We start from the raw sequence: 25,107 nt of genomic DNA on the forward strand, positions 1-25,107 counted from the left end.
ACATTGGGGAAAAAAGTTCTTGTTTCTTCACAAGCATAGGAAGTAGGTCACGGAAAAAAAAAAAAGGCAGTCATATTTCCCTATAAAACTCACATTGTTTGCATCTAATCTAGTCTGCTGCCTGGCAGCAACAGCTTCTAAAAATCTAGCGACCCTGCTGGAAGGCAGGTCCTGCCATTTCACTTGCCAGATGAGGGACAACCCGCTGAGACTGACTCAGAGCTTCACAGAAGTGCATCATTCTGCTACCACCTTTAGCTGCCACCAGCCCGCACAGACTGCAGCTGAAATCAGCACCCAGCTCTTCCTAGAGCGAGGACAGCAGCTAGATAATAGTTACAGTAAAGTGTATGCAACAATAGAAAACTAAATTGTTTTAGTAAGCCTCACACACATCCACACTTTTGAGAGTGTTGCCATTGGTTCAAATTAAAATAGGAGATTTTAATGCATGAATTTATAACATGTGAGGAGTACCTCTCAAACTAAACAAAATTGAAAAGCATGAATCAAACTTCCAAATTATTTCCCCTTAACTTCGTAATTTAAAGTCAAATTCCCCTCAAAGGCCAAGCCCAAATGGCTTAGTAAGTTTTCCATGTATTGGGATAATCCTACTAACACATTAAGGCAATACAGCATCCCTGAAATAACTTCGTAAGTTGCAGATCTGGCTCCTCATGTACAAAGAAATGTATTTTGGCTTTGTCTGCACTACAACATTCACATGGTCATGACTCAACTGCAGCTGAAGCATGAATGGTTCAACACACATGAGTAATCTCTGTTCAGTTATGAGCTTTGCCTTCGCATAATACTGACATGATCCTCAAACTGATTACAATGTGGACTACTGTCTTTCAAAACAGATTTCTGCAGATCCACTAACTGAATCCCTTCTTTTCAAAACACTTTTTTGCTTCCACCTACCCAATTTATTCAATGAAAAGAGAAACTGTGACAGGCAAAGAGCAATCTCAATGGCCAATCCACAGAGGTCACACTCAGCTAAGAAGGTTCACAGTTTGAGAGCTAAATCACACGCTGTGTTGCTTTCACAAAGCAACCAAAAATAAACCAAGCCTAAAATTAACAATGAGGGTTTACAAACTGCTGGACTAGCTTATACCACAGAACAGAACAAATGGGACATATGCTCTCTGAAGAGCAACAACGGGGGTGTGAGGGAGCTTTACATCTACAAGGTCTTCTGTATGAGGTCTTACTCTCATTTTCCCCCCTCTCCCATGCTTTAAGTGGTTGTCACAGCTGGATAAAAAGAGCAAGACACTGTTTCAGAATAGCAAATCCAAATAAACAACAGCTTAGTCTCTGCAGGATGGGGCAGTATGAACTGGGTGTGATTTACACTTAATCCCCTACCCTTTGAGAACTGAGCTACTAACACTTTATGATCCATCCTGACCATATCTGTATATTTGCATTTACACTAAATACACAATCTCCACTAGAACCTCCTTGCAAGAATGCAAGATCATTCCACAAGTAGCAAGACTTACCTGATTCTATAGTTTTTGACAAAACTAAATGCTTAAGCCCATCTTCATCAAAACTCAACTCTAGCCTGCATTTGCTAATTCCTTTCATCCTTCATTTTACCACTGCTTGCAGCTCTCATCTCCTAGTATTCACTTAGTTTCAGATGTTAGACTATTCTATTGGTTGACACAGCAATTACACCTGTAGTACTGCAAAGAATTAGCATACAGGCAGAGCAGGTACAGGTCAGCATTGCTCTGAACTGCTCACAAAGGGGCCATAACCTCACCATCCGTCTTGTTCACTTGGCCCTTCTGAGGGTTGTACTAAATCAGCAGCAAGTTTTCACATACTCAGACCTCTTTTCACCAGATCCCTCACCTGGCTTCTAGTCTAGCTGGTTTTGGTAACAATCCTATGCAAACTGCCAGGCATTCCCATGGTGCCTACCAGAACACTTATATTAACTCTGGCCAGGAAGCATGAATTTCTGGGGTGGGGGGTTAATCCTCTTTCTAAACTAACCCATAACAGTTATGGGTTTCCTTAGTCTCTTTCTGCTTGTTTTATCCATCTAACTGTAAAGCCTACAGCTCTTCTTGCTGCCCTGGGAGCAATCCTTGTGTTTAATATGCAGAATATCTTTAGCTATATTTAAATTTAGCTGACAAAGATTGAGTCTGGTTTTATGGAACTACTATTACTGTGTCAGCAGCTTACAAAGTTGTTCCCAGTGCTACAGAAAGCTACTAACAGTTTCCTACCCCATGTGGTTTTCTCAGACTAAATGGATTTTTTCTACAGGCTCTACCTGTAACCAACATGACTGCCCAAAAAAATAAAAAAGCATAGCACTCAGTTCCTCTTACCTGCACTCTGCGCACCTCTTCAAAATTTACCACAATAAACAATCCTGCCACATGTTCTAAAATCTGAATCCTTCTCTCTTCAGCAGCTCACTTTTATGGTTATTGGGATCCTGCCTTAAGTCATTACTGAGACTTATAAATTTGGCAGTTGTCTGGCAATTGCTTGACAGTCAGTACAGTGAAATTCTTTCAATGTTCCCCTAATATAAGGAAGGTTGTCAGAGGGTTGCTATCCATACTAATGCTGATTTCATGCTTATACTGAGTCAAGTGACCATGCAGATTAACTACCACTAACAAACTACGTCAGTCTTACCTAGTATCACAACTACCATTTTTATACCAGAAATGTTGGGTTTTCTGCCATTACATTCACTTTAAAGGCATCCATCTATTCTTAATTTTTTTCTTCCAATATACAAATCTTAATAGAAAATGTGTGACTTTCCTGCATATGGACAGTTTAGGAATAGTAAACTTGCAACAATTTAGTGTTTTCTTTTCCCTTTTCTTCTTTCCATCCACAGCTACCAACTGAAGGGTCTTTGGTATTTCCGAATCTTTGTCTAAAATGCCTTGAGTAAAAATGCATCATCCTCCTTTCTCCTGAATTCATCTAATAAAGGAAAAGAAAAACTTTTCATTCTTGCCTGAGCTAAGACCCTTCTGTCAATCTGAAATCTTTTCTTAGGCAGGATTAGACCCTAGCCCATTCATTGTTTATCTCTCACCAAAGATGGTAACTTCTCACAGTAGCTCTAGCACACAAACATGTTCCTTCTAACAGCTCTAGCACAACTGCTTCAATAAGCACATCAAAAAGTATATACCAAGAAATCTCTACTACCTTAGCACTTGGTGGTGAGGTCTACTGGCAACAGAAATCAGCAGATCTTCAAATAGGTTTAGGAAATTTTCTTAGATTTTTTTTTATGAGGTCAAACAATCACAAACTTGTGAACATTTAGGTAGTCCATTTTGCAAGACTTACTTGGAAGTAAGTGTTTAATAAAGAAGCTCCCGGTAAAATGCAGGAATGGCTAGTTTCAGAACAAGTTAGGGCAGACTTCTATATTTGTCCTAAGTTTTCAGCTTGATTCCACTGAACCTACGACTCTGAATAGCAGGGATGACATATTAGTTTCCCTGCATGAAAAATTAGATTTTGATTTCTTCTCTCCAAAGATGTCATCTAATTAATCCACAATGACTAATTTCTCTCTACTGTGCTTCTACCAGTTTTTATGGTGCTTCTTATTGTTATCCTATGATTAAAAACAATTCTTGTTATAAAAAAGGCAACACATTAGTGAAAACAGATAAATGAATTCTGCATTTTCTGTTCAGCAGCAAAATAATTTTGTTTAGGGAAGGAAAAAGGTCAGTATTCTCATCAAACCCAATATTTTACAAAAAGCCATTTCAGTTTCCGCTTAGATTAGCATCAGATCAAATTCTCTACAGCTAAATCAACAATGGAACTGGCACATTATTCCATTTACTTTCAACACTTACAAGGGATGCTCTGGAAAAAAATGAAGATGGATAAAAAATGTAGTTTTGGAAGAGAACTTTTAAGAGGACGCTACTTCTAAGAGAACAGACTGCTACCTCAGCACTGTACACAAAGCTGCCACCAACACTGGAAATGGGAACTTGTGAAGTGCTTTAACCTACATCTCTGCTATGTTAGTATTCAAAATGTCAAAGAAAGATGAATAATTTTGAAAACGTATTCTTCAAAAACTAGACATACTAAGAAACGTCTTTAAATAATCCTGCTTTTCTTGGATAGCTCAAACTTTCAAAAATTAAAAGGGAAACAAGCAGCTATATTGTGTCTGCTGAAATAAGATATAAATTCAGACTGAAGTTTCTCTCTCCCTGGGAAAACATGCAGTCTCTCTTGCGAAGTGCAAGCTCATACTTCAGCTTCAATTCTCAGCTGGGCTATTTCAAAGGGTCTCTCTCCTTAGCACCAACATCAGTATAAGAAACTTTCAAAAACTCTGAGGCCTCTATTATTTGGCTGATGTGAACCAATTTAAACAAATACATTCAAAAGTATAGATGTGCAGCACTGGTGGGAAGAAAGGAAATGACAGAAAATGCCTAAGCCCCGTTTCCAGAGAAAAGAGGTAACAAAATTTTGTATTATATCCTGTGCTTAAGTTGGGAATTATACTTCCACTCCCCTTGGCTAGCAGAATCTAAAAGCAATGTCGGGAAGACAACCCATTTTCCTTATCTGGCCTCCTAAGAGAGAGGAGGAACTTAACACTCCAAGAAATTAATTGCAACAGTTCTGCTCACTTGAAGACGTGACTTGTACGAAAATTTCAAGAAAAAGCTATTTTATATACAGGCTAACAGAGGAAAAAATGGTAACCTAGAGTTGTAAGTTACTGAGTCTTTCCGATCCTCTTCTGAAATGCAATTCTGAACACGATGAATAATATAAATTCATTTTTACACTTTTATCTTTAAGCTGTCCAAAATGAGCTAGCAGTTTATCAAAGTGATAGATACTTAAATGTTGTGCTCAGTGAGGAATAGGTACAACAGTTTCTCAATCACTTAAAAAAATCTTTTGAATAGGCAGAAACACTGAAATCCAAGATTATCAAAAACTTTCTGACTCTCCCCCTTTTTTTCCTCATTTTCCATATGCCCCCCAACTGTGCCTCAAATACATGTCCCAAACAATGATTCAGCCATTGGCTGTATTCACTGTTGTTCAGCATGAAAGAAAAGCTTCAGCTGCAGGAGACACCTAAGACAAATGAGAAAGAACTACTGGCTCATGACCTTGAGAGAAAACACTACATCACAGACCAACTTCATAACAATTTCTCCAGTACTATATCTATGGTTTTAAGGAATTGTGGCAAACGTGAGATGAATGCGCATGTCCCAGGTATCATCTAGAATTATAAAGAGACAGCATAAATTTTTACAGAGTAAAATTAATGAATTAATTGCTTACAGAGGTAATTAATTGCTTACAGAAACACCTGACAAAATTACTTTTCTAAGGAAGACATTACTTTTAACATTTCTCTCTACTCAAGCAGTAAGTTCAGAGGTACACTATCTAGGAGGATGTGGCCTTCACTTATGAATGAATGAATGCAGGGAAAATGAAGCAAATTAACTGGAAGCTGGCATACCACCCCTGCAGTGAAGTAAGACAGCAGAACATACAGAAACTTAATAAGGAATGAAATAACAAAAAGCGAGATTTAAAGACATATGTAAAACTTTTACTCACAAAATCATCTTCTCCTTCATTTAAGTTATAGTTAGGCAGCATAGCTCCTTCCATTGCAGAACTCTTGAATACACCTTTTATTTTGTTGCCTATTCTGCTGATTCCAAACGATTCTCCTCTTTTCTGTGTGGTCCTAAGATTACAGGAGCCGAAGTTTACAGTACAAGGCATATTATATAGCAGTTCAGTAAGTCATTGCACATAATTTGGAGATAAGGGAAACAGCTGCATAAACAAGTAGCTGACATACTTCAATTCCACTTAAGTTAAAATAGTTTGTGGCAAATTTGTTTGTCCTTTTATTGATCAGCAATATCTTGAGTACTCTTAAAAGAGATATGGCATTACCATAAGCTTAATCACGAGTAAACATGAACACTCTTATTATTACAGTAATGCAGGACACAGAATAAACAAGTAACTATGCAAAACAATTTTGTTTTGACAGCAGAAACTGTCACAGGCACACACACTGAGAAGATCACTAACTCTGTCCCTTTCCGTGTACTCTTGTATTTAAACATTTATGCACTGTTGCCAAGTACCATAAATGGTGTATTTAAATGTATTTTTTACATAAACATCCCAGAATTTTACAAGCATGTATGATGCAAGATAAATGCAAGCGTTAAGGACAGACAAAAGGAATGTGCAAGGAGCAGGACTGAGCATGAGAGAAAACAGATGTGACCGAAGAATCTTGGCTTGAAGAGTCAATCTGCCTGAAAGCTGAAAGTGTTTTAAAGTACTGTTCAGAAATAAAGCAACTTACGATAAAGCATCCAAAAAGCAACAAGTTAAAGAAAGAAAATTTGGGCAGGAAGTGCGCTCATTAGTGAGAAAACAAATTTTAGCATTCCTATGCCCTTATACAAAACCTGACAAGGAAGACCATCTTGCATAGAAATGCAAGTTGGAACAAATTCCAGAAAGAAAAATGTTTCTATTGAACCCTGATACTACTTACATCCATGCAATACATACAGTTGATATGGAAGTTAAAAATCAGTAAAGTGAACTGCAGAACCAAAGACACAAAAGAACTTAATAGATTACTATGATCCAAAGGATGATTAGTATTTTAGAAGACAAAAAAAAACCAAACAAACAAACCCATAACTGAACAGTGTTTTTCCTTTAACTGAAAAAAATAGTAACTACTACATTTAGCTGCTCAGGAAGACAGAAGAGCAGGGACCAGCAGGTAAAGCATCTCCATCCCCCATAAAACCATTCTGACATTGCCAACTGCCAACTCAAAATTGGGGGTGGGAGGGGTTTATTAAAGGAAACAATCTTCCTGTTTATAAATTTTATCCAGTCTGTGTACACATAACTAAAATTGCATAAATAATCCACTGTTCTTCCAAATCTTTTGCCTTTTCTATTCCTTATTCATTATCAGCTCCAAAGCAGAGACAGGCACCATCTGTCTTTGCTAGCTTTGTTATCTCTGCTAACAAAAGACAAGGTTGCTGACTCTTTGTAGTATAAATCCTTGTTTGAACAATTTTACCTGTTTTTTTAACCAGCTTTTCCTACATTTTCATCAGCTGAACTTTCATTGATGTTGAGTATCTATCTGAAACTTGTTCAAGAGCTTAAAAGTAGGACTAGCAAAATATGAACTGTGCTCAGACATAACTAGACAGCTTTCTAGAAGACCAGTAAGTAACACCACTGGCTTGATTTCTCTGGAAGTTTTCATCATTCCTGTGAAAACTTGCACAATTCTCGAGATATCAAAAAAAAAAAAAAAGTACAATCATAGAGATTTGATAGAGTATCACAGTCTTAAATTTCTGAAAATTCTTTTTGCACTGATAATGCTCTAGCTGGAGGCAGAATACAACTTCACCAATAACTACAGTACTGAGTTGTATGGGGCCAGGATCTAAACCAACAGCTAGGAACCACCACCTCCTGTCCTACTGCCCAATTTTTGTGCCCAAAAAATGCACCTAAAGAATACAGAGCAACCACTAAACTGGAACAGGAATGAAGTGACAAACATAGGATGGGATCTTAGAAGAATACAGGTGAGTAAGAGGGGGCACAAAGACTATGGGACAACGTATGGAGGGAATATGGAACTGGTCTGGCAGAAATCCTTGAACAAGCACGTACAGCTCAAGCTAGCTTAGATGGGCATGGAAAAGCCTGGGGAAGTTAGTAGAAAGAGATATACAAGAGGATGACCAAAGTTGAAGAAGCTGAGCAAAACAAACAAAAAACTAACAGGAATCAGGATGAAAGGTGGAGGGAAAAAGACAAGACAAGGATAGGGTCAGGTTCAAAGCACAGGGAAAGAAAGGATCAAGTTAGAGGAGAGGAGGTGGCCAGTTTGGAACAGAAACCAAATCTTCCAAGTCTCACCACTCTGCTACTGTCAGCAAATATATATGAAAGTCATTGGCAAAAGTTTCCCACTCCCTCTAGTGCTGATCCACATAACAGCATTAGTAGATCGTCATTCTATAGTTGCTTTCTTGGCAGGGCTCTGTGTGGAGAATCTACAGCTTCCAACATTCCTGATGAATGATGTGATGACAACGGGTTGGAATACATTTTTTCAGTTCTCTTTCCTGCTTTTTTTTAAGCTTCAGAAGTCACACATGCATAACGTTAAAAATTACAATCATCAATCACTCAAGAACTAGGAACTGCTGAACAAAGATGGTATTAGCACCACTGCACACTATGGTATTGTTTTAATCGTGGATGGTTGCAAATTAATTTTCCCACAGGATCCCTGCTTGCTTAGTGCACAGAACAGACCTTCTGAAGTGATCAGTCAGGGTTTTACAGCTCAAGAAGCTGTTGCCTGGTATTTCTCCTCTCTTCTACCCCCACAGCTGTTCATAAGTTGTATATCTCATCAGACAAGCTATATTTTTACAAGCACATGAAATCAGAGCATCATTTTCTTTAGGCTGACTTGGAATCTTTACACACAATGAGGAGAAATGGTGAGCACATATGGCTGCACCTAAAATGAATAAACTGCACTTATATTTCAAATATTATTTATTGCTTAACACTCTAGCAAGCTATAACTCAGTACACTAAACTGAAACATAAAACAAAAAGTTTACTTGTACCTTGATTCCCAATCTGTAACACAGAGATGACAATGTTCCCTCAAAAGTCAAGAATGGTATGAGTCATGTTTGAGATACTGATGCTCTACTGACAAATTCTAAGGAACAGCCCATGATGAAAAAATTGTTTTCTGAGTTTGTATACTGTGTATTTAATATGGCAGAAATTATGAGAAAACAAACCACTGAACTACTAAGGTATTAACAAGTGATTAAGTGATTACAGACTATCCAAAGCATGAACGAAGAAGATAATTACTAAAAACGAACAAAAAAAAAAATAGCATGTGTTGTAATCAAAACTACAACAGTCACAAGGCTGCATAGAGAACTAATTTGGGGAATTCCTTTTTGAGTGGTTGACTTTAAACCTTACAGCATTCGTAATACAATTATATTTGCATGCGATGCAAAGCAATGGTCATATTGGACACAGCAATGTAAGACAGAACAAGCAGCTAAGTGGATGAAACTTCAAATCTGGAAATGTGATATGGAGTAAATAAAATTTTGGAAAACTGATAGAGTAGCTAGCATGCACAAGCAAAAAATGCTTCGAGTTATGCAGACTTATTTCAAAACTAATAATGGATAAATAATTAACAGCAAAGAATATTAACATATTGCAAACTTGTGAAAATTAGTCATTAAGCAATTTCTAAACACTTGTGAAGACGACATGAGGAGTAAGCTTATTTTGGGAAGAAATGTAATTTAGTCCAGAGAAGACATTTACATGTTCTTAAAAATAAAATAGCCAGTTAACTGCTGTTATAAGGCTGTGTGATGTAGGCATGATAGATGCAGTCTAGCTAACAGACAACATTTATTGAGTGTTAGATTGACTTACCGGAAGTCATCCAAACTCAGGCTACTTCTGCAACAACAGGCATATTAATTACCTCAGAGCCCAGGGGAAAACAACATTAAAAAATCCCAAACTTGAAAGGCCTATCCCAAGCAAAACTGAATAACCTACAACCATCACCACAGATTAATCAAAAAACTGGTACAATTAAAAGTTTCTGACCTAAAATCTTAGAAAATGAAATTTAATATCCAAGAGTTACTAAAAACACCAGTGCCTGCACGTTTGATTGGCACAATCACCTTTCAACTAAAAAACCTCCATCATGAAAACTTTAAAGCATTCACTGACATTCGGCACAAGCAGCTACCAGTTTAAAGAAAATGTTTTAAATTCTTAAAGCTAACTGTAGTGCTAAGCTGGTAGCAAACTTTTTCTATAATCTGTGTTCAAAAGTCATGCAGGGGTCTAGTTCATGTGGCCAGTACAAAGAAAAAGCTGTCAGTTTATTTTATACAGTAAAAATCTCTGTACTAGATATAGTAAAAAAAACACTACTATAAACTCAGAATGTAAAGGTCTCTAAGAAAAAAATCACCGATTTTAAGAATGGTCATCTATTTTTGATGCTCTGCATAACTGCAGTATATAGAATCAATACATCAGCCATCAACTCAGTAATTCCAATAGAAATGTTCAAATGTACTAACATAAATACAGTCACCACACACATGGTTTGTCTCTCGTTCACAGGAGCTACTGAACTCTGGACAAACTGATACATCATATAGCTTATGGGATTTAAGTTCTCAAATTTCAGATTTTATTTTAGAATAGGAACTGATTCTAAGACATCTAAGGCACCTTCTTCAGCTATGTTACCTGCAAAATTGGAAACATAACCCAGCGAATGGAAACTGATACTGACAAACAAAAGCAATTACACTGCACACAATTGCTTACAGACTTTTAATTCTGTGGGTTTTATTCCTAATCACTCCTCCAAATTGTTAATATCTCCGTCTACTTGGGCCCTCACTTGAAAAATGTTTTAATTTTATTGCACTTCCAAAGATGAGAAATCAGAATGCTTCTATTTCTGTATCTGCTCACAGTGCATAGAGAAGCAGGGCAATATACCTATCCAGAAGTCTGGGAAATTATACCACATAATGGCTCCCCCCACCGCCCCCGTGGGGCTTGAAACACAGTATGCCTTTAAATAATATACTATAAATATATAAATGAGAGAGGAAGAAAACTCTTGTCCTCTCTTCCATATGCCCAAAATTGAAGTCACCAGAACTAGAACTTAAAACATAAGTTTTAATTGGCCATATCTATTAAATATGAGGTGAAAAATAACAATTATAGAGTTAAACTGTTGATGACCAATACTCAGTTATCAGCACATTCCCAGTATGACTTCTTAGGACTCCAAAAATACTTGGGATTTCTCATCTATTACCTTAGTAGCACATTATTTGTCTGATCTGTACACCAAAAATTAAGACTGTTTTGTACAGTTAATAGAAACAGTGATTCAAAACAGAAACTAAATACTGATAGACAACTCCTTCTACCTTCCCACTGCATTCTCCAGAAAATGCTTCATAAAGATAAGTTTCTGGCCTTACAAGTGAAATCTTTCAACACATTGCCCACATACATTCCACTGGGACTTCACATCTACTACTTGATCTCACAGACTTTTTAATCAGCGGTATCCAATCAGTACATACACAGTACCCCAGCAAACCATCAAATCAAAGATACAGAAGACAAAGCTGATCTCTTTGCCTGTAATTTCTCTCAACTGGAACTAATGCTAGAAGAGGGGAGAGAAGGTAGGATGAGGTATGTGCATATGGATAACATCTGGAGTAATTCTGTAAGTTATCTCTTTTTTTCTGGCAGTGATTGTCCATAGCACATCTTACAGAGGAAAACTCCAAAGCTGCAAGCAAACTATTTTCAGACAGAACCTCTGTTTCACTGCAATATTCACTGAGGCACCACTTCAGACACATACAGTATCTCATATCATAAACTGTAGTACCTACTCAGGCATTCAAATCATGCTAAAATGTGAAGCAGATACATTTTCAGTAATGCTGAGGATGCTCCTTGAACTCCAGAGGAATGTGTTGTAACAGTTGCCAAATGCATCACCTTGGGCTCTTTTGTAACCAGAGATCTATTTCAAAATCTCCAGGTAGAGACTGCTTGTAATTTCATTGGTTTTATTTGAAAAGCAAAACAGCAAGGAGGTGACCTAAATGGTTTCATACTTTAACTAGAACACCAAGATTTAAGTAGTGTATAACACAGTACCTCCACCCTTTACATGAAACTTTTTGGGAAAGATATCAAAAGACAGATTTACAGGTCTAGATGAAACCCTGTAGCCATCTTCAACAGAAGCTTGAGTGTGTTTTAAGGTTATCATTCCCAGTGGAGTATCATATAGGGAAAAAATGCAGTTGGCCTAGCTGCCTTCCATGCCTCTTTGCTAAGGAATAGAGTTTGTCAGCACCAAGTCAAGAGAGCTACTCCACAGCTTGAGTCTCAGATCCATGAGAGCTACAAGAACTATATATATATATATATATATATATGTGTGTGTGTGTGTGTGTGTGTGTATATATATGTAGATGTCACAGATGGATCTATTGGAGAGAACAACTGTGTAAAGTTTTTCGAGAACATTAGCAGAGGTGAGAGGGATCACATGTTATATACTCCTCATAACAGACAGAGTCAAGGGGGCTACTAGGTATTTCTTAACTAAAAGTAGAAAAATTTGATAAGCTGGTCTTCCTCCTCTAGAAGGTAATCTAAGATGACAAACACTGGCATTTTCTACAGTACTGTGGATCTTGTTTCATATACAGAAAGAAAGCCTATCTAAATTATCAACTGTCTCATTATGATTTTCCTCCTCTTGATTGAGGGGGGACGGGGAGGGGGAGAGGAAAAAAAAAGAAACAAGAAACAAAGAGACCTCGCACTTAATTACCCCACCCCTGAAGTGGAAGATCTCCCATCTTCCTTAAGATCAAAAACATTGGGATGACTAGTTGGAGCACATAAACTTCCAAACATTCAGAGGCCATCAAAATCAAACTGAGTACTGTTCAGTTTTTCAGTGAGCTCTGAGAATTACAAGGCTCAGCAGTTTTATAACAGATATCCTCTACGAGATCCAAATAGGTCCAGCTTCCACTGAAATGAAACAAGGGACCTGATGGATCTGCTTTTTTGGTTGACATGGGAACAGGTCCACTCTGACATAGCTCTAGTCTCAAAAGAGTTATAGGAGAAACTCACTCTTTGAAGACAACCACCTATTACAGCCACCAACAGTCCAATGGCCAGTAGTAGTAACAAGGGATAATAAAGATAGCATTTGATACTCCAGTTGTAGGAGATTTGTTGCTTGCCAGGGCACAGGAGGGAGAAGGAAGAGGAAATCTTTTTCTATCTTCCTCTCTGTTAACATGTACAGAACAAAAATTGCAAACTGTCTTTAGTATCTGCATCATTTCCCAGTGTGAGCTTCTGGAGCAGTATGGTTTGCAGACCTTGAAACTTGCTCCTGTTCTCCATTCCACAGGAGATATTTGGTCTTCTCCGCAGGTCCTAGGAGCCTGAAGGTGGTCTGTAAGCATATAGCCCAAACCAAGAGATGACCCTTCTGACACTACACCTCTGCAATGAATGGGGAGAGTTGGGGAAGGGAACACATTTGACCTAGGAGAAAACGCAAATCTTTCATGTCATAACAAGAGGGGATTCCCATAGCACGACCAGGCTAGTTAGGCTGGACACTGTACCCACTCCTGTAAGACTTGAAATCCAAGGTGACCCAGTTTTGTACCAATATGATGTTCATACTTACAATAACTGGAAATTACCATTTTATTTCCACGTTATCTTCTTTTGTTGTCATTGTACACTTATTTTCCCCTTCTCCTTTCTCAAATGTTGAGGTCTGAATCATATTTTAAATTCCTTTTATGTAAAACACTTCAAAGTGAAGGACCATCTTTTATAATATTGCTTGCTCCTTCAGCAAGTAATTTGTCTATTTAAAAAAAGTACAGCTAAAAATGTAGTCAAATTAGTATCAGTCAACAAAAAACCATCTATGGCTTAATATTTTGAAACTTTCAATCAAAAAGCAAACAGAAAAAACTTAAAAAGATTCTGCCAAACATACCTGTTAAACTTTGAATTGCGCATTGGTGACTCTGCTCCTCTTAAAAGGTGCCTGAAGTACTACAAGTAGACACAAATGAAAATATCAAAGAAAACACTGGCCTACTCAGGTAAGGGCCACTATGCAACAACATTACAGAATTCAGAAAAGAAGAACAGAATAAAGTAAAGGGCAAGCTGACTTTAACCTGGCAGTTAGGATATTCGTCTAGAAAAGGACATACCAAGATTACAATACATGCTCCCAGGAGTAGTTATTTTACATTAAATAGTCTTGGCATTAAAAGATGAAAACCAAAACAGAAATAAAACTAAAATTAAGCCCCATAAGCCATGCCTCTTCCTTGTTAAATATCATGTATTTGAAGCATTATACTATTATTGAAAAGGTGACCATCAATACCATCTTCAGCAGAGGCACTGACTGAAGAATGACTCCAAGCTAAGCACCCCATTCCTAGGACAAGTCAATATATTCCGGCTTAAATAAATGTGGGGAACTTAACATGCACCCTGATTTATACACACAGACTCTAAAAGGGACAAGAATTCAGACTCACCCCTGTGCTTAAATGTTTCCTATGGGAAGGCTTTAGGCAGCTGTCTGCTTGACACAGGAAATTCTTTTTTTTAAACTTACTTTCAGAACCCAGCTTGCTCCACTAATCATAGAACACTAATCATCATTTGCTGAACAAATTGCTTTAAATGACCTCCCTGAAAATAGACACCTGACTTATAGGAGCTGGAATGCTTAACAAAGACACCTAAGTAAAAACTGTGAATCTTTTTAAGTACCATCATATTTGGAAAAGTAAATGAAGAGAGTCTTAATACAGTTTCACGTCTATCATGTAGATTACTTCTGCATCAAGTTTGCAACTATAAAAGGAGATAAGCCTTTTGTAATAGCAGTGGTATATGCTGATTATTACACCAGGAAATGAAGAATTTTTTTCTTTTTATTCTATTGATGATGTGTCAAGCCAGAATAAACCCGATTTTTTTAGTGACATTTGTCCTGGCTCTGCAGTGCTAACTAAAGTGGAAAATGAAGGTATGTTTTCAGTTACACATGCACACACTTGCTGTAAATAGGGTATCATCTTAAAAAATATAATCTTGCTTTAAGACTTGTCTTCAGCTCTTTCACACTTACCTCATCACTGTGACAAAACATGGGAGTAAAAACATTCTCAAGGAGAGAAAGAACATGCTCATAAGCTTCAAAAAGACATCTCATAGTTTGAAGTTTCACAACATCCACATATGGACCTTCAGCAACTACAAAAATTTTGTAAATATAAATGATGTTAGTAGTTTTTTTCTAGATTGAGGGGTTTTTTTTTGCTTTGCAAGCTAATGCAAGTCTGACATAGACTTGTTTAAAATAATAAAATTATTGACAAAACAAGGTTTAAGCATAAGATAGCAGGGTGTTAACACATTTTAAAAAGCATGATGAAAGTAATGCTTTTTAATTCCAGTGTAAATTATTCCTTTCAATCTCAAACTTACTTCTTTGAATCTCTTCTACTATGAAAGGATCAAATCTAATTTTGTCAATGCTTTCATCCAAACAATAAGTTTTGTAAATTTTCTGTACTTCCTCATGAAGAGCCATCTTCTCAGTATCCGACAGTTCTGGTCGCAAAATTCGGTCATTGAATTCCTCTAAGAAATAGGGGAAAGTAAATGCATTTGTTGATCAACTTGGCAAAAAAGTGGCATCTTGAAGTGGTGTATAACATCAACTTACTTTCCAGCAGATACAGTCATTCATAAAAATTTAAAACAAACAGGAATAAAAGACATCTCAAAGTCTCAAGGTAACTGCATTCTTATTAAAATTCATATTTGATCATAAAATTAGTTCTCAAAAATATTGCAACTAAAACTAGTTATTCCTTATCATAGTAAAGAAAAACCCACGAAAATGTATAGTTGTTCCTGGCAAGAGTATACAATTTTTCTTCTCAAATTACTAACCTGGAAATGGTAATTTCTTTCAGCACGGCTTCCAGTTCAAGCTAAACACACACAGAGCCCCAACAGACCTTTAAACCACAGTATTCTGCCTATTCTGCTGCTATTTCATTCCTAAGATCCAACAAGTCTTAATGTTTTCAATAGCTTCTTTAGTATCAGGCTAACCTGAGAATGAACTTCCCTTGACTAAAAATCCATCCAACACAATTATTGTGCAATCCTAGTTAATTTATTGTTCATGCCACTAATTGCATTACCATTGCCCAGAAAGGAGAAAAAAAAATAAGGTGAGGTTCACTCAATTTTTCAGTTAATGGACAGAAACAGACTTCTTCAGAAAATCTGAAACTCTTCCATTTGGTTTCTCCCCTCCCCCGCAAAGTGCTTCATATCCAAGATATTTCTCTCTACCAAGTAATAACCTACAGTAGAGACTTAGTTTGAGACAGTATAACTTGAGAGACCTAAGACAGGGCAGATAATCTTACGCTTTGTTTTAAAAGCTAATATAGAGCCTTGACATCTTAGAGTGCAAGAGACAAGTCCTGAACGAAGCAAGTGCTCAGAGAGAAAAATTTATCACTGGCAATACCCACAGATTGAGAAACACTCCTGCTAGAGGAGGCAGCTCTAGAGAACTGTGTGTCAGCTTAGAATCCTTTATACATACATCATGTATTAATTCCTTTTTGGCAAGGGGAGGAGTTTTTCCTGACAAAAAGCCAATGTGTTTGGAAGGATTATGAGCCCATAATAAACTGTGTGCAGAGAGATTATTTATGTTTCTTTTATGCAGCTATTAATGATTTCTGCGGTATTTTATGAGATAAAGTCTGCCTTATATTTAATTTCATATCTTCCTGCTATATGTATAGGTTTGGGATAAGAAGACAGAACCATTATTTCCTATACAACATAGAAATATTTGCTTACTTTTCCAATAAAGAATGACAATCCTTGCAGCTATTTTTATTACTGTATACAACATAATATGATAAACTTTAATGATGTAAAAAGGTACAGATCACTGTAGTGGCAATATGGTTTAACGGGAAGCAAATTTTAACGCACAGCTGATAGAAGATACCCATTATGTTTTTATAATTACTGCTCCTCTAGAAACATGCCTCCTCCTGACTGGACATGCACACACACACACCTGTGTATATATATGTATGCATATATGTGTACACACACACACACACACACATACATATGATCTTGGCAAAAAACCTTCTCTGGATAAGCCAGTAACTAACCACTAGTAGAGCAAAAAACTTGAAACTGTAAACTACAGAAACGTCACAGAAAAATACATTACTGGAAAACATGAGGCTTTCCAGCCAACACTTACGTAACAGTAAAAACAAATACAAACATCATAATCAAGGGACAGGTTACTGAAAAGAAGGTTTCAACAGCTTTAATGTTCGTGTTATGTTTCTGCTTTGTATACACATCAGAACTTTAGGTCTAGAAGAACATGAGAAGCTTCTTATGATGTACAGCTCATTTTAGAAATACTTTAATAATCACCTATTAGAAAAGGCAGCTTTATCTTGTAGAAGTGGCCAGAACTTTTTCCTTACGAGAAGATTCTATTTTAAAATGTACAACCTTTATCAATAAACAGAAATACAAGTAACAGCAAAATTCCACACTGACATTAACATTGTCAAGATCAGCATTGAAGAATCAGGACCTAATGAAGTAACTGAACACAGATCCTGAAACTTAATCTCTTGCTTAACAATGCTGCCTAGTTCCAAAACCGAACATTCACTTGAACGTGCAAATTCTTAAAGCTTTTGAAGGTAAAGTACAGCTCAGTTCATGTATGTAACCTTACCTACAGTCAGGCAGAACTGCAGCACATGGACTGCCCCTTCCTGTTTCAGGAAGTTCATAAACCGGAATAAAAGGTCTTGCTGCTCTCTGATCTCCTTTAGCTCCAGTTTCAGGACCTTAATAGGTTAAAAATGCAGTCAGCCAATGTTCAAACTTTCACTAAGAACATAAATAATGCAAAGAGTTCCATCTACAAGACCAGCAGGCAGAGTAATACACTTATTTAAAGAGGAAAAAAATAAATGTTTCCTTTGCTTACAGATGGTTTTTTATTTCTTGGCTCTGCAAATTTCTGTAGGAATGGGACCAATGAAGAAGTAGGCTCAGTTGCTTTCTCAGGCTGTAGAAAAAGTGACAAAAATTGAGTAAGAACGCTTACTGAACATGTAAACAAGTAGGTTACTACTGTTTTAATATTGTCAATACTCACCGGACTATCATCAATGAAGATCAGAAGAAAGTGGTTGACAGTGTCCTATAGAAAAACACAATACAAAATTAAGATTAAGAAAACCCCAAACTAGATGAAAATCATTTCACTATTATGTCGTGTCCAAGTTTAAACCTGTGAATACATTAGTAATGCTAAAAATGATCTGGCTTGGAAGGTCTCCAAGGATTTACAAGTCAGGGAACTTCAAGAGATCTGTACTGAAACATTCTTCATCTGGTGGAAGACTCTACAACGCATTTTTACTGTGAGCGCAGATCGAACAAGCTGCTGGTTCTTCCACAGTTACAGTACTTTCTGCTTGCACCTAGGTGATATCTTCGTAAGTATAGCAATTTCTCCTATTAAAATACATTCATAAAAATATCAAAAATGATAGTATTCCATCTTTAGAAATAAATGTCTTAGTTTTAGCAGAATTAAGGCCAAAAAAATTGGTTTCAATACAGCAACCAAAAAAAATCTGGTTTACTTAGATTGCTATAAAAATACATCTACAGTTAAGTAACTGAGCCCTTGTTTAAATGTAGTTCTACCGTCATGAAGGTGCTTATATTAGCGCAGCATTCTCCCATTTTACGGAAATTGCAGTCTTTTATTAAAAATACATTCTTAAGAGATCATGCCAAAACTGTATTTTTAATCAGTTTGGTCAGTTAAGCACTCGAACCAAGTTATAACGCACAAACCAACCCCCCCCCCCCCCCCCAAAATGGGCGCAATGTTTCTTTTTCTTTTACTCAGTCCAAGCCACAGCAAGTAAGTCACTGTACACCATTTGCTTTACCACAACATCCTGCTTGCTTAGGAGAAAAACAGTAATACTGAAATGCCTGTGCTCCAAAGTCTTACAGGATCAGCTAAGAAATCCATAGAGGGAAGGAAAACGGAACCAGGCAAGATCTCTCTTATAAGAAGTGTCAGGGATCTGCAGGGGAAGAAGAAACAAAAAAAAAAAGAAAAGAAAAAGAAAAAAAAAGAAAATCAGTAATCTGGTAACAACTTACTGGCTTACATAATTTTTAAGGGAATTAATATTAAACACTAAAACATATTTCTGAGTAAAATATAATGGTACTATCAACTTAAGTGTGCTGAAATACTTTTAACACTGATCAAAAAAAAAAACCCTCATATGCAAAGGGCTAAAACTAGCCTTGAATATGCAACCAAAGGGATAAGATGGGAAAAACTGTACACACCTAGGAGAAAATTAGCATTCTGGTCTCCTATTCTCTAGCAAGGATTACCCCCAACAAGCTATTATACAAAAGGAGGAAATAATCAGCACCAGCATTACACAGAATGGAATTTCCAACCAGGAAGAGAAGGTGGCAATACAGTTTAAAGAGCAGATGTAAATACAGCCAGGTACACCTAACAGTTCTGACTCTGACAGGTTTAGACCTGAACTCCCTTGAACTATCTACCTGAACATTCTCCCAAAGTTCTCTTGGACTTGAAGGTAAGCCTCTGTGTACACAATATATCAAAACCAGCAGGAAATAAAGCCAGTGAAAATACTAGGCAGGAGTTCACCACTGAGTACGTGCTTCATTTGCTTGATTTTTATAAGGAAAAAGAAATTCAAATTAAGGATTACTTTGGTATTCATTCTTTTACTTCTCAAAATGACAGCAGTACATATGCAGATACTTCAAAAAAATACCACTCTAAATAATTTTTATACCTGCACTCTGTCGACTTTGGGGGCAAAATATAAGGAAAAAGAAGTTCAGTAAGTTTTCTTAAGTAATGAAGTTCATCTCTTCGGCTTCTCAAAGCAACATGGAGTTCTGGTCCATATTCTTCTAAAGCAGCTTGCTGCAAAAATTCTGCATTTTTCACTGAAAGTAAAAGACAGAATTACAAGTTGTTCCAGTTTTTTCTTGTTGCGAAAGAAGAGGAGATTGCTTTTCAGTTGTGCTAAGAAGTTAATACTTTTAGCACATGTACAACTACCAAAGAATTACAAGCTAGTAACTTCAAAAAAACTACTTTGGTTTAGACTTTGAAGTCTGGCTATGTAAAAATTAAGCCTCATATAGAAATAAGAATTCCTTCACCAAATAATTGTAATTTGTAGGGTTTCCAGAATGTTTTTTTAATTCATAATTATTAGAAGAATCAAAATGTTGAGTTCTTAAAAAAACCCTGTTTCCCAAAGTCTGCCTCTACTTGCTTTTGCTCGAGCTTCTCCTTGGTCTACAATTTATTGGGCTTTCACATATTGACTTGCCTACAATACAAAACTTAAATATTTATTCAGCCATGTTATATTTGTTTCCCGCTTAGAACATTTGGAAACAAAGATGAAGCAACATATTTTTTAAATACAGTATAAATCAAACTAAAACCAGCAAGGGAATCTGGAAGAATGTTGCAAGTAGCTGCTTGGCACTCTTAAGAATACCTGAGTTATCAAGTTAAAAACTCTGCATATTAATTGGCAGCAACTATTGTATATTCCCTCAAATCACTTCAAGTGCAAGAACTGAGCTGTAATAATTCACATCTAGCTGTACTGACAACCCAACACAGACTCCACACCAAGAATCCCAAAAGCATAGGTTAGGCACATAATACATGCCTGTAAATTGGAAGACTAAAGCTTGTTTTAACATACGGGATTTAATACAGAAGCCAGTTAGCATGTACTTCACAACCAAGAACTATATTGGCTGGTGTGCGATATAGGAACGTATATTACCTGATAAAATCTGCCAGGCTGGTGTTACTAAAAGCAGAGAGGAGGAAAATGCATTCTGGCAATGGCAGATACTGAATCATGGAGGTATCTGTGCAAATAGTAAGGACTTATAAGGAGAACTAAGGAATTATGAGGAGAGGTACAGGTAAGAGGAATAGAAAGAAAAAGAAAGGCCTCCTACAGCAATCATCTTAATAAGGATATAAAAGTAAACAAAGAGGAAAGGCTAGGCTCAATCAGTAATCAAAGCAAGACCTGAAAGCTGCCTCTGAACCATGTACAGTAGATGGCTGTTTTAACAACACTTGCTAGAAAGCTCTGCTACAAGAAGTCACTTTCAGCTGCCACTTCACATATTTGCCCTAAGGAAGCAAGTCTTTTCCTTGAAAGCACTGAAAAATACATTTTTTATGCCATGCACTGAAAATCTAGTTCTTTGCTGCTAGAAAGAAAAAAGAAAAGGAAAAAAAAAAAGTGTTTCCAACTCCTTAACAGAAATCTAAGGAAGAATGAAATCTGGCATAAACAGCACAGCAAGATAATCTAGTATGTTGAACCTTTTGCTGTGCCATGAAAAGAATATCTAATTTGCTCACAGTATGTCTCATTATTCATACCCACTACTCACATGATCAGTGATAATTTCCAAAAGTCAAAAACCATGTATTTATGTATATTGAGGAGACATTTTGAGGTGTATATCAAGGAGACATTTTGAGAGTGGGGAAGAAAAGTTCATGATTCCAGTGAAAGCAAACATCTATGCTTAAAAGTTGAATTAAACCAGATTTAGTAGATAGTGTTGTGGAACAAAGCCAGTATGCGTGTGTGTGTGGGGAAATCAAGATAACTAATTTTCCAACAGCAAGTGTACTATTTTGCAAATATTCTTTCAATGTGCAATTTTAATACAATTTTTGATTTTTTAAGATATTCTTAAGGATTAAATATGCTACTTTTCAAAATCTCACCATGGTTTATAAACATAATCATAACTTTTCAACACAACGAACAACTCCACTAACTGCTCACATTAATGTCATCAAATCAGAAACATTTTAGTTTGTACATAATCAGAATTCTAAAGAAGTATCAGAGCCTTGTGTCAAATTAAACATTTGCATTCTTAATACATTAGGGTTTTTTGTTTTTTACTGTTTTAAAAACCTTCCTTTTCTTCCTGTGCTGTTTAAATGAATAGAACTTCTTTTGAAGAACTATCACATTGTTGGTATGTCACTTTTGCAGCTGTGCCTACAGCTACTACTTTCAGCATCTCATATTTCTCCAGTGATTCTTCAATAACCCCAATTACATTCTTTTTAAGATTTAGTAACTTGCGGATGTGAAATCATTCTAGCTGTAAGAGTAACAGTGCAGTGTGTTTATTAGGTAAAGACAGACATGCAAATCCTTTCTATTATAATTGCTCATCTAGAATACAGAGGAAAAACTTCAAGAAACATTGCAAGGTGATCTTGATTGCTCTGAATAGACAAGAACAACATGTTCCTGTTTACCACACAGAAAAAAAGTAGTATTTTAAAGTTATGGGGCTATCTGAATGCTGAACTTCAAAACAGACAAGCTTATTTGTATCATAATTTTTTCCTTATTTGTCTTTACACTCTCCAGAAGATAAATGAATGAAAAGGATGAAAAGATTAAGCAAATATAATGATGGATATGCAGAAATAAACTTGCCATTTTAAATTGATAAAGCATTATAACTTTACAGTACCTTTCTGTCTGGCTTTGGCTATTACTTCTATGTGTTTCATTGCTGCCTTGAGCATTTTCTTTGTTACAACAGTTGGGACATCCACCTAAAAAGAAGTTTCAAAATAGAGAGAGAATTGTTTTATTTTTTCCCAAAATTTATTCAAGAAAATAACTATTAGACATTAATTCCACTGAATTCCAAACTCCATATGACCCCATTCTAATCTAAAATTAATCTTCTAGAAACAACAAATTAATTCATTAGAAAAACTGATAGTATACTCAATTTCTGGACAACAGAAATACAACAATATTTGCAACTAAGTGTCACAAACAGTACTGTTAACACATTTATTGTCAACTATTCTCACTGCAATTCTTCCATTGCAATAATTACAGTAATACAGCTTGATTCCCAAGTCACTGTAAATGAAGCCTAGTTCTACTTGGAGATTTGACTGCTCACAAAAGCAAGTTAATTACACTTTGCTTGTAGCCCTTGTGTACCTTACCATCAAGAATCATATAACAATAAGAACTAAAAGCAAAATGAAACCCCCCTCTCTGTCCACATATAGGTAGACATGTCTCAACTGAGATGATGGCAGAAGAACCAAGAGAGAATTCTTGAGTTACTAAGTCAAGACCACCGTTAGTGCCAACAACACCACCACATGCACATCACAAGGTCCTTATTCATAAGCTGAATAAAAAATAAAATACAACTTATTGTATGACTTGTTTATGTATTATTTAATCAAAGATATTAGCTAGACTCCTGTGTTTATATTTTCCTTGAAGGTTGTGAAAATGAAAGGAGAAATATGGAACTACGCAGGTGCAAAGGGACCTCAGAAGGTAGCCTAACCTCCTGCCCAAAGCAGGGTCAGCTGCGAGATCAAACTAGTGTGCTCAGGGCTGTATCCAGACGGGTCTTGAAAACCTACAAAGATGGAGACAGCCATCTCCTAACAGGTCAAGTGCTCCAGCCCCAACTGTCTTGGTGGCCTTCAGGTGAACTCACACCACTCTTTCAATGCCTCTCTTGCACTGGGGGCCCAAAATTAGATGCAGTATGCTAAATGTGGTCTAAAGAGTGCCAAGTCTCGACTGACTGGCTCTGCACCTCTTAATACAGCCCAGAATACTGTTGGTCATCTTTGTTGCCAATGTAAACTGCTGGCTCACGCTCAGCTTGCTGTCCACCCTGAGCCCCAGGTCCTTCTCAGCAGAGCTGCTCCCCAGCCAGTCCATCCCCAACCTGTACAGTTTCAAGGCATTCCTTCCCACATGTACGAGTTTGCATAGAAACTTATCTTGAAACAGAGTTACACATTGTATGCCCTCTACTTCAAGCAAGAATAAAAGATGCCTCAGAGAAGCAGAAACAACCAATTTTAAGCATTCAAAACTTAAGACTTCTGGACAGGTTTCTTTCCTAATAGAGTTTATTCCTCATCAAGACTAAGTCTAATAAAGACCTTAAGTACTGAAACAGAAGCATAAATGTATATCTTGCCAGAAAAGCAAGGAGAAAGTGTAATTGCAGAGGCCACCAGAGCCCAGAGAACTGTTTCTATGCTTTCATACAAGAGGAATAGCATGTATTCCTGAATAGTTACCTGTAGTAATTGAGGTGTACAGCTATTACCTGGCCAGCTCAGATAAGCAAGTACTATAGACTAGAACTACCTAAAAGTAACTAAATTAAGGTCAACTCCAGTTTGTAAGCAAAAAAACAGGAGCCTTTTTTCATCAATGCCAAACCCTGTCATTTGGAACGCACATTTCAACACTAGCCTCAAGCTTCTTATGAAGTTTCCTATGAAACATATGGGAGAGGGGAGTGTTTATTCTTGCATAGGTAGAGTCCAAAAACACAGCAAGCAAATTTTTATTGACATTATGCTAGAACCTATCTTTTCATTAAAAGGAAAAAAAAAAAAAAAAAAAAGTCAAATGCAAGGCCATCCACACTACAACGTATACAGGAAAACCCCTTCACTCTCCCTTAACTAAACATACCCAACCCAGAGAGGGCCATAACAAAAAAAACTCTAGAACAGGTTGAAGGTGGCCGGAGGAGGGGGGGATGGCAAGGGGAGGGGAGGAATTCTGCATTTGGATGCGATTCAAGAGCAGACTGGCCTTAACTGCTTGTTATTTTTTTCAAGTAGCCACATGGGGAGAGGAAAAAGGGGGGGGGAGAGGAAAAAGGGGGGGGGAGAGGAAAAAGGGGGGGGGAGAGGAAAAAGGGGGGGGGAGAGGAAAAAGGGGGGGGGAGAGGAAAAGGGGGGGGAGAGGAAAAGGGGGGGGGAGAGGAAAAGGGGGGGGGAGAGGAAAAGGGGGGGGGAGAGGAAAAGGGGGGGGAGAGGAAAAGGGGGGGGGAGAGGAAAAGGGGGGGGGGAGAGGAAAAGGGGGGGGGGAGAGGAAAAGGGGGGGGGAGAGGAAAAGGGGGGGGGAGAGGAAAAGGGGGGGGGAGAGGAAAAGGGGGGGGAGAGGAAAAGGGGGGGGGAGAGGAAAAGGGGGGGGGAGAGGAAAAGGGGGGGGGGAGAGGAAAAGGGGGGGGAGAGGAAAGGGGGGGGAGAGGAAAAGGGGGGGGGAGAGGAAAAGGGGG

General features: G+C 37.3%; 1 protein-coding gene across 3 annotated transcripts in view; it reads right to left on the minus strand.

Annotated features, from left to right (window-relative positions):
- Positions 1–25,107, minus strand: part of SNX14 (sorting nexin 14) — a 67,080-nt gene that overhangs the window by 25,130 nt on the left and 16,843 nt on the right. For 2 of the 3 annotated variants that reach the window (XM_064508745.1, XM_064508744.1), the window contains exons 7-17: positions 22,510–22,594; positions 19,749–19,905; positions 18,911–18,986; positions 18,038–18,082; positions 17,867–17,947; positions 17,609–17,723; positions 15,289–15,444; positions 14,930–15,054; positions 13,772–13,830; positions 9,592–9,618; positions 5,641–5,773 (exon numbers count right to left, since the gene is read on the minus strand). In XM_064508745.1, the coding sequence (XP_064364815.1) occupies positions 5,641–5,773; positions 9,592–9,618; positions 13,772–13,830; positions 14,930–15,054; positions 15,289–15,444; positions 17,609–17,723; positions 17,867–17,947; positions 18,038–18,082; positions 18,911–18,986; positions 19,749–19,905; positions 22,510–22,594 (1,059 nt within the window). The remainder of the gene's footprint in view (positions 1–5,640; positions 5,774–9,591; positions 9,619–13,771; positions 13,831–14,929; positions 15,055–15,288; positions 15,445–17,608; positions 17,724–17,866; positions 17,948–18,037; positions 18,083–18,910; positions 18,987–19,748; positions 19,906–22,509; positions 22,595–25,107) is intronic. The other variant, XM_064508747.1, reaches the window with a different exon arrangement.

Source organism: Dromaius novaehollandiae, chromosome 3 (genome assembly GCF_036370855.1).
Source record: "Dromaius novaehollandiae isolate bDroNov1 chromosome 3, bDroNov1.hap1, whole genome shotgun sequence".
NCBI lineage: Eukaryota > Metazoa > Chordata > Aves > Casuariiformes > Dromaiidae > Dromaius > Dromaius novaehollandiae.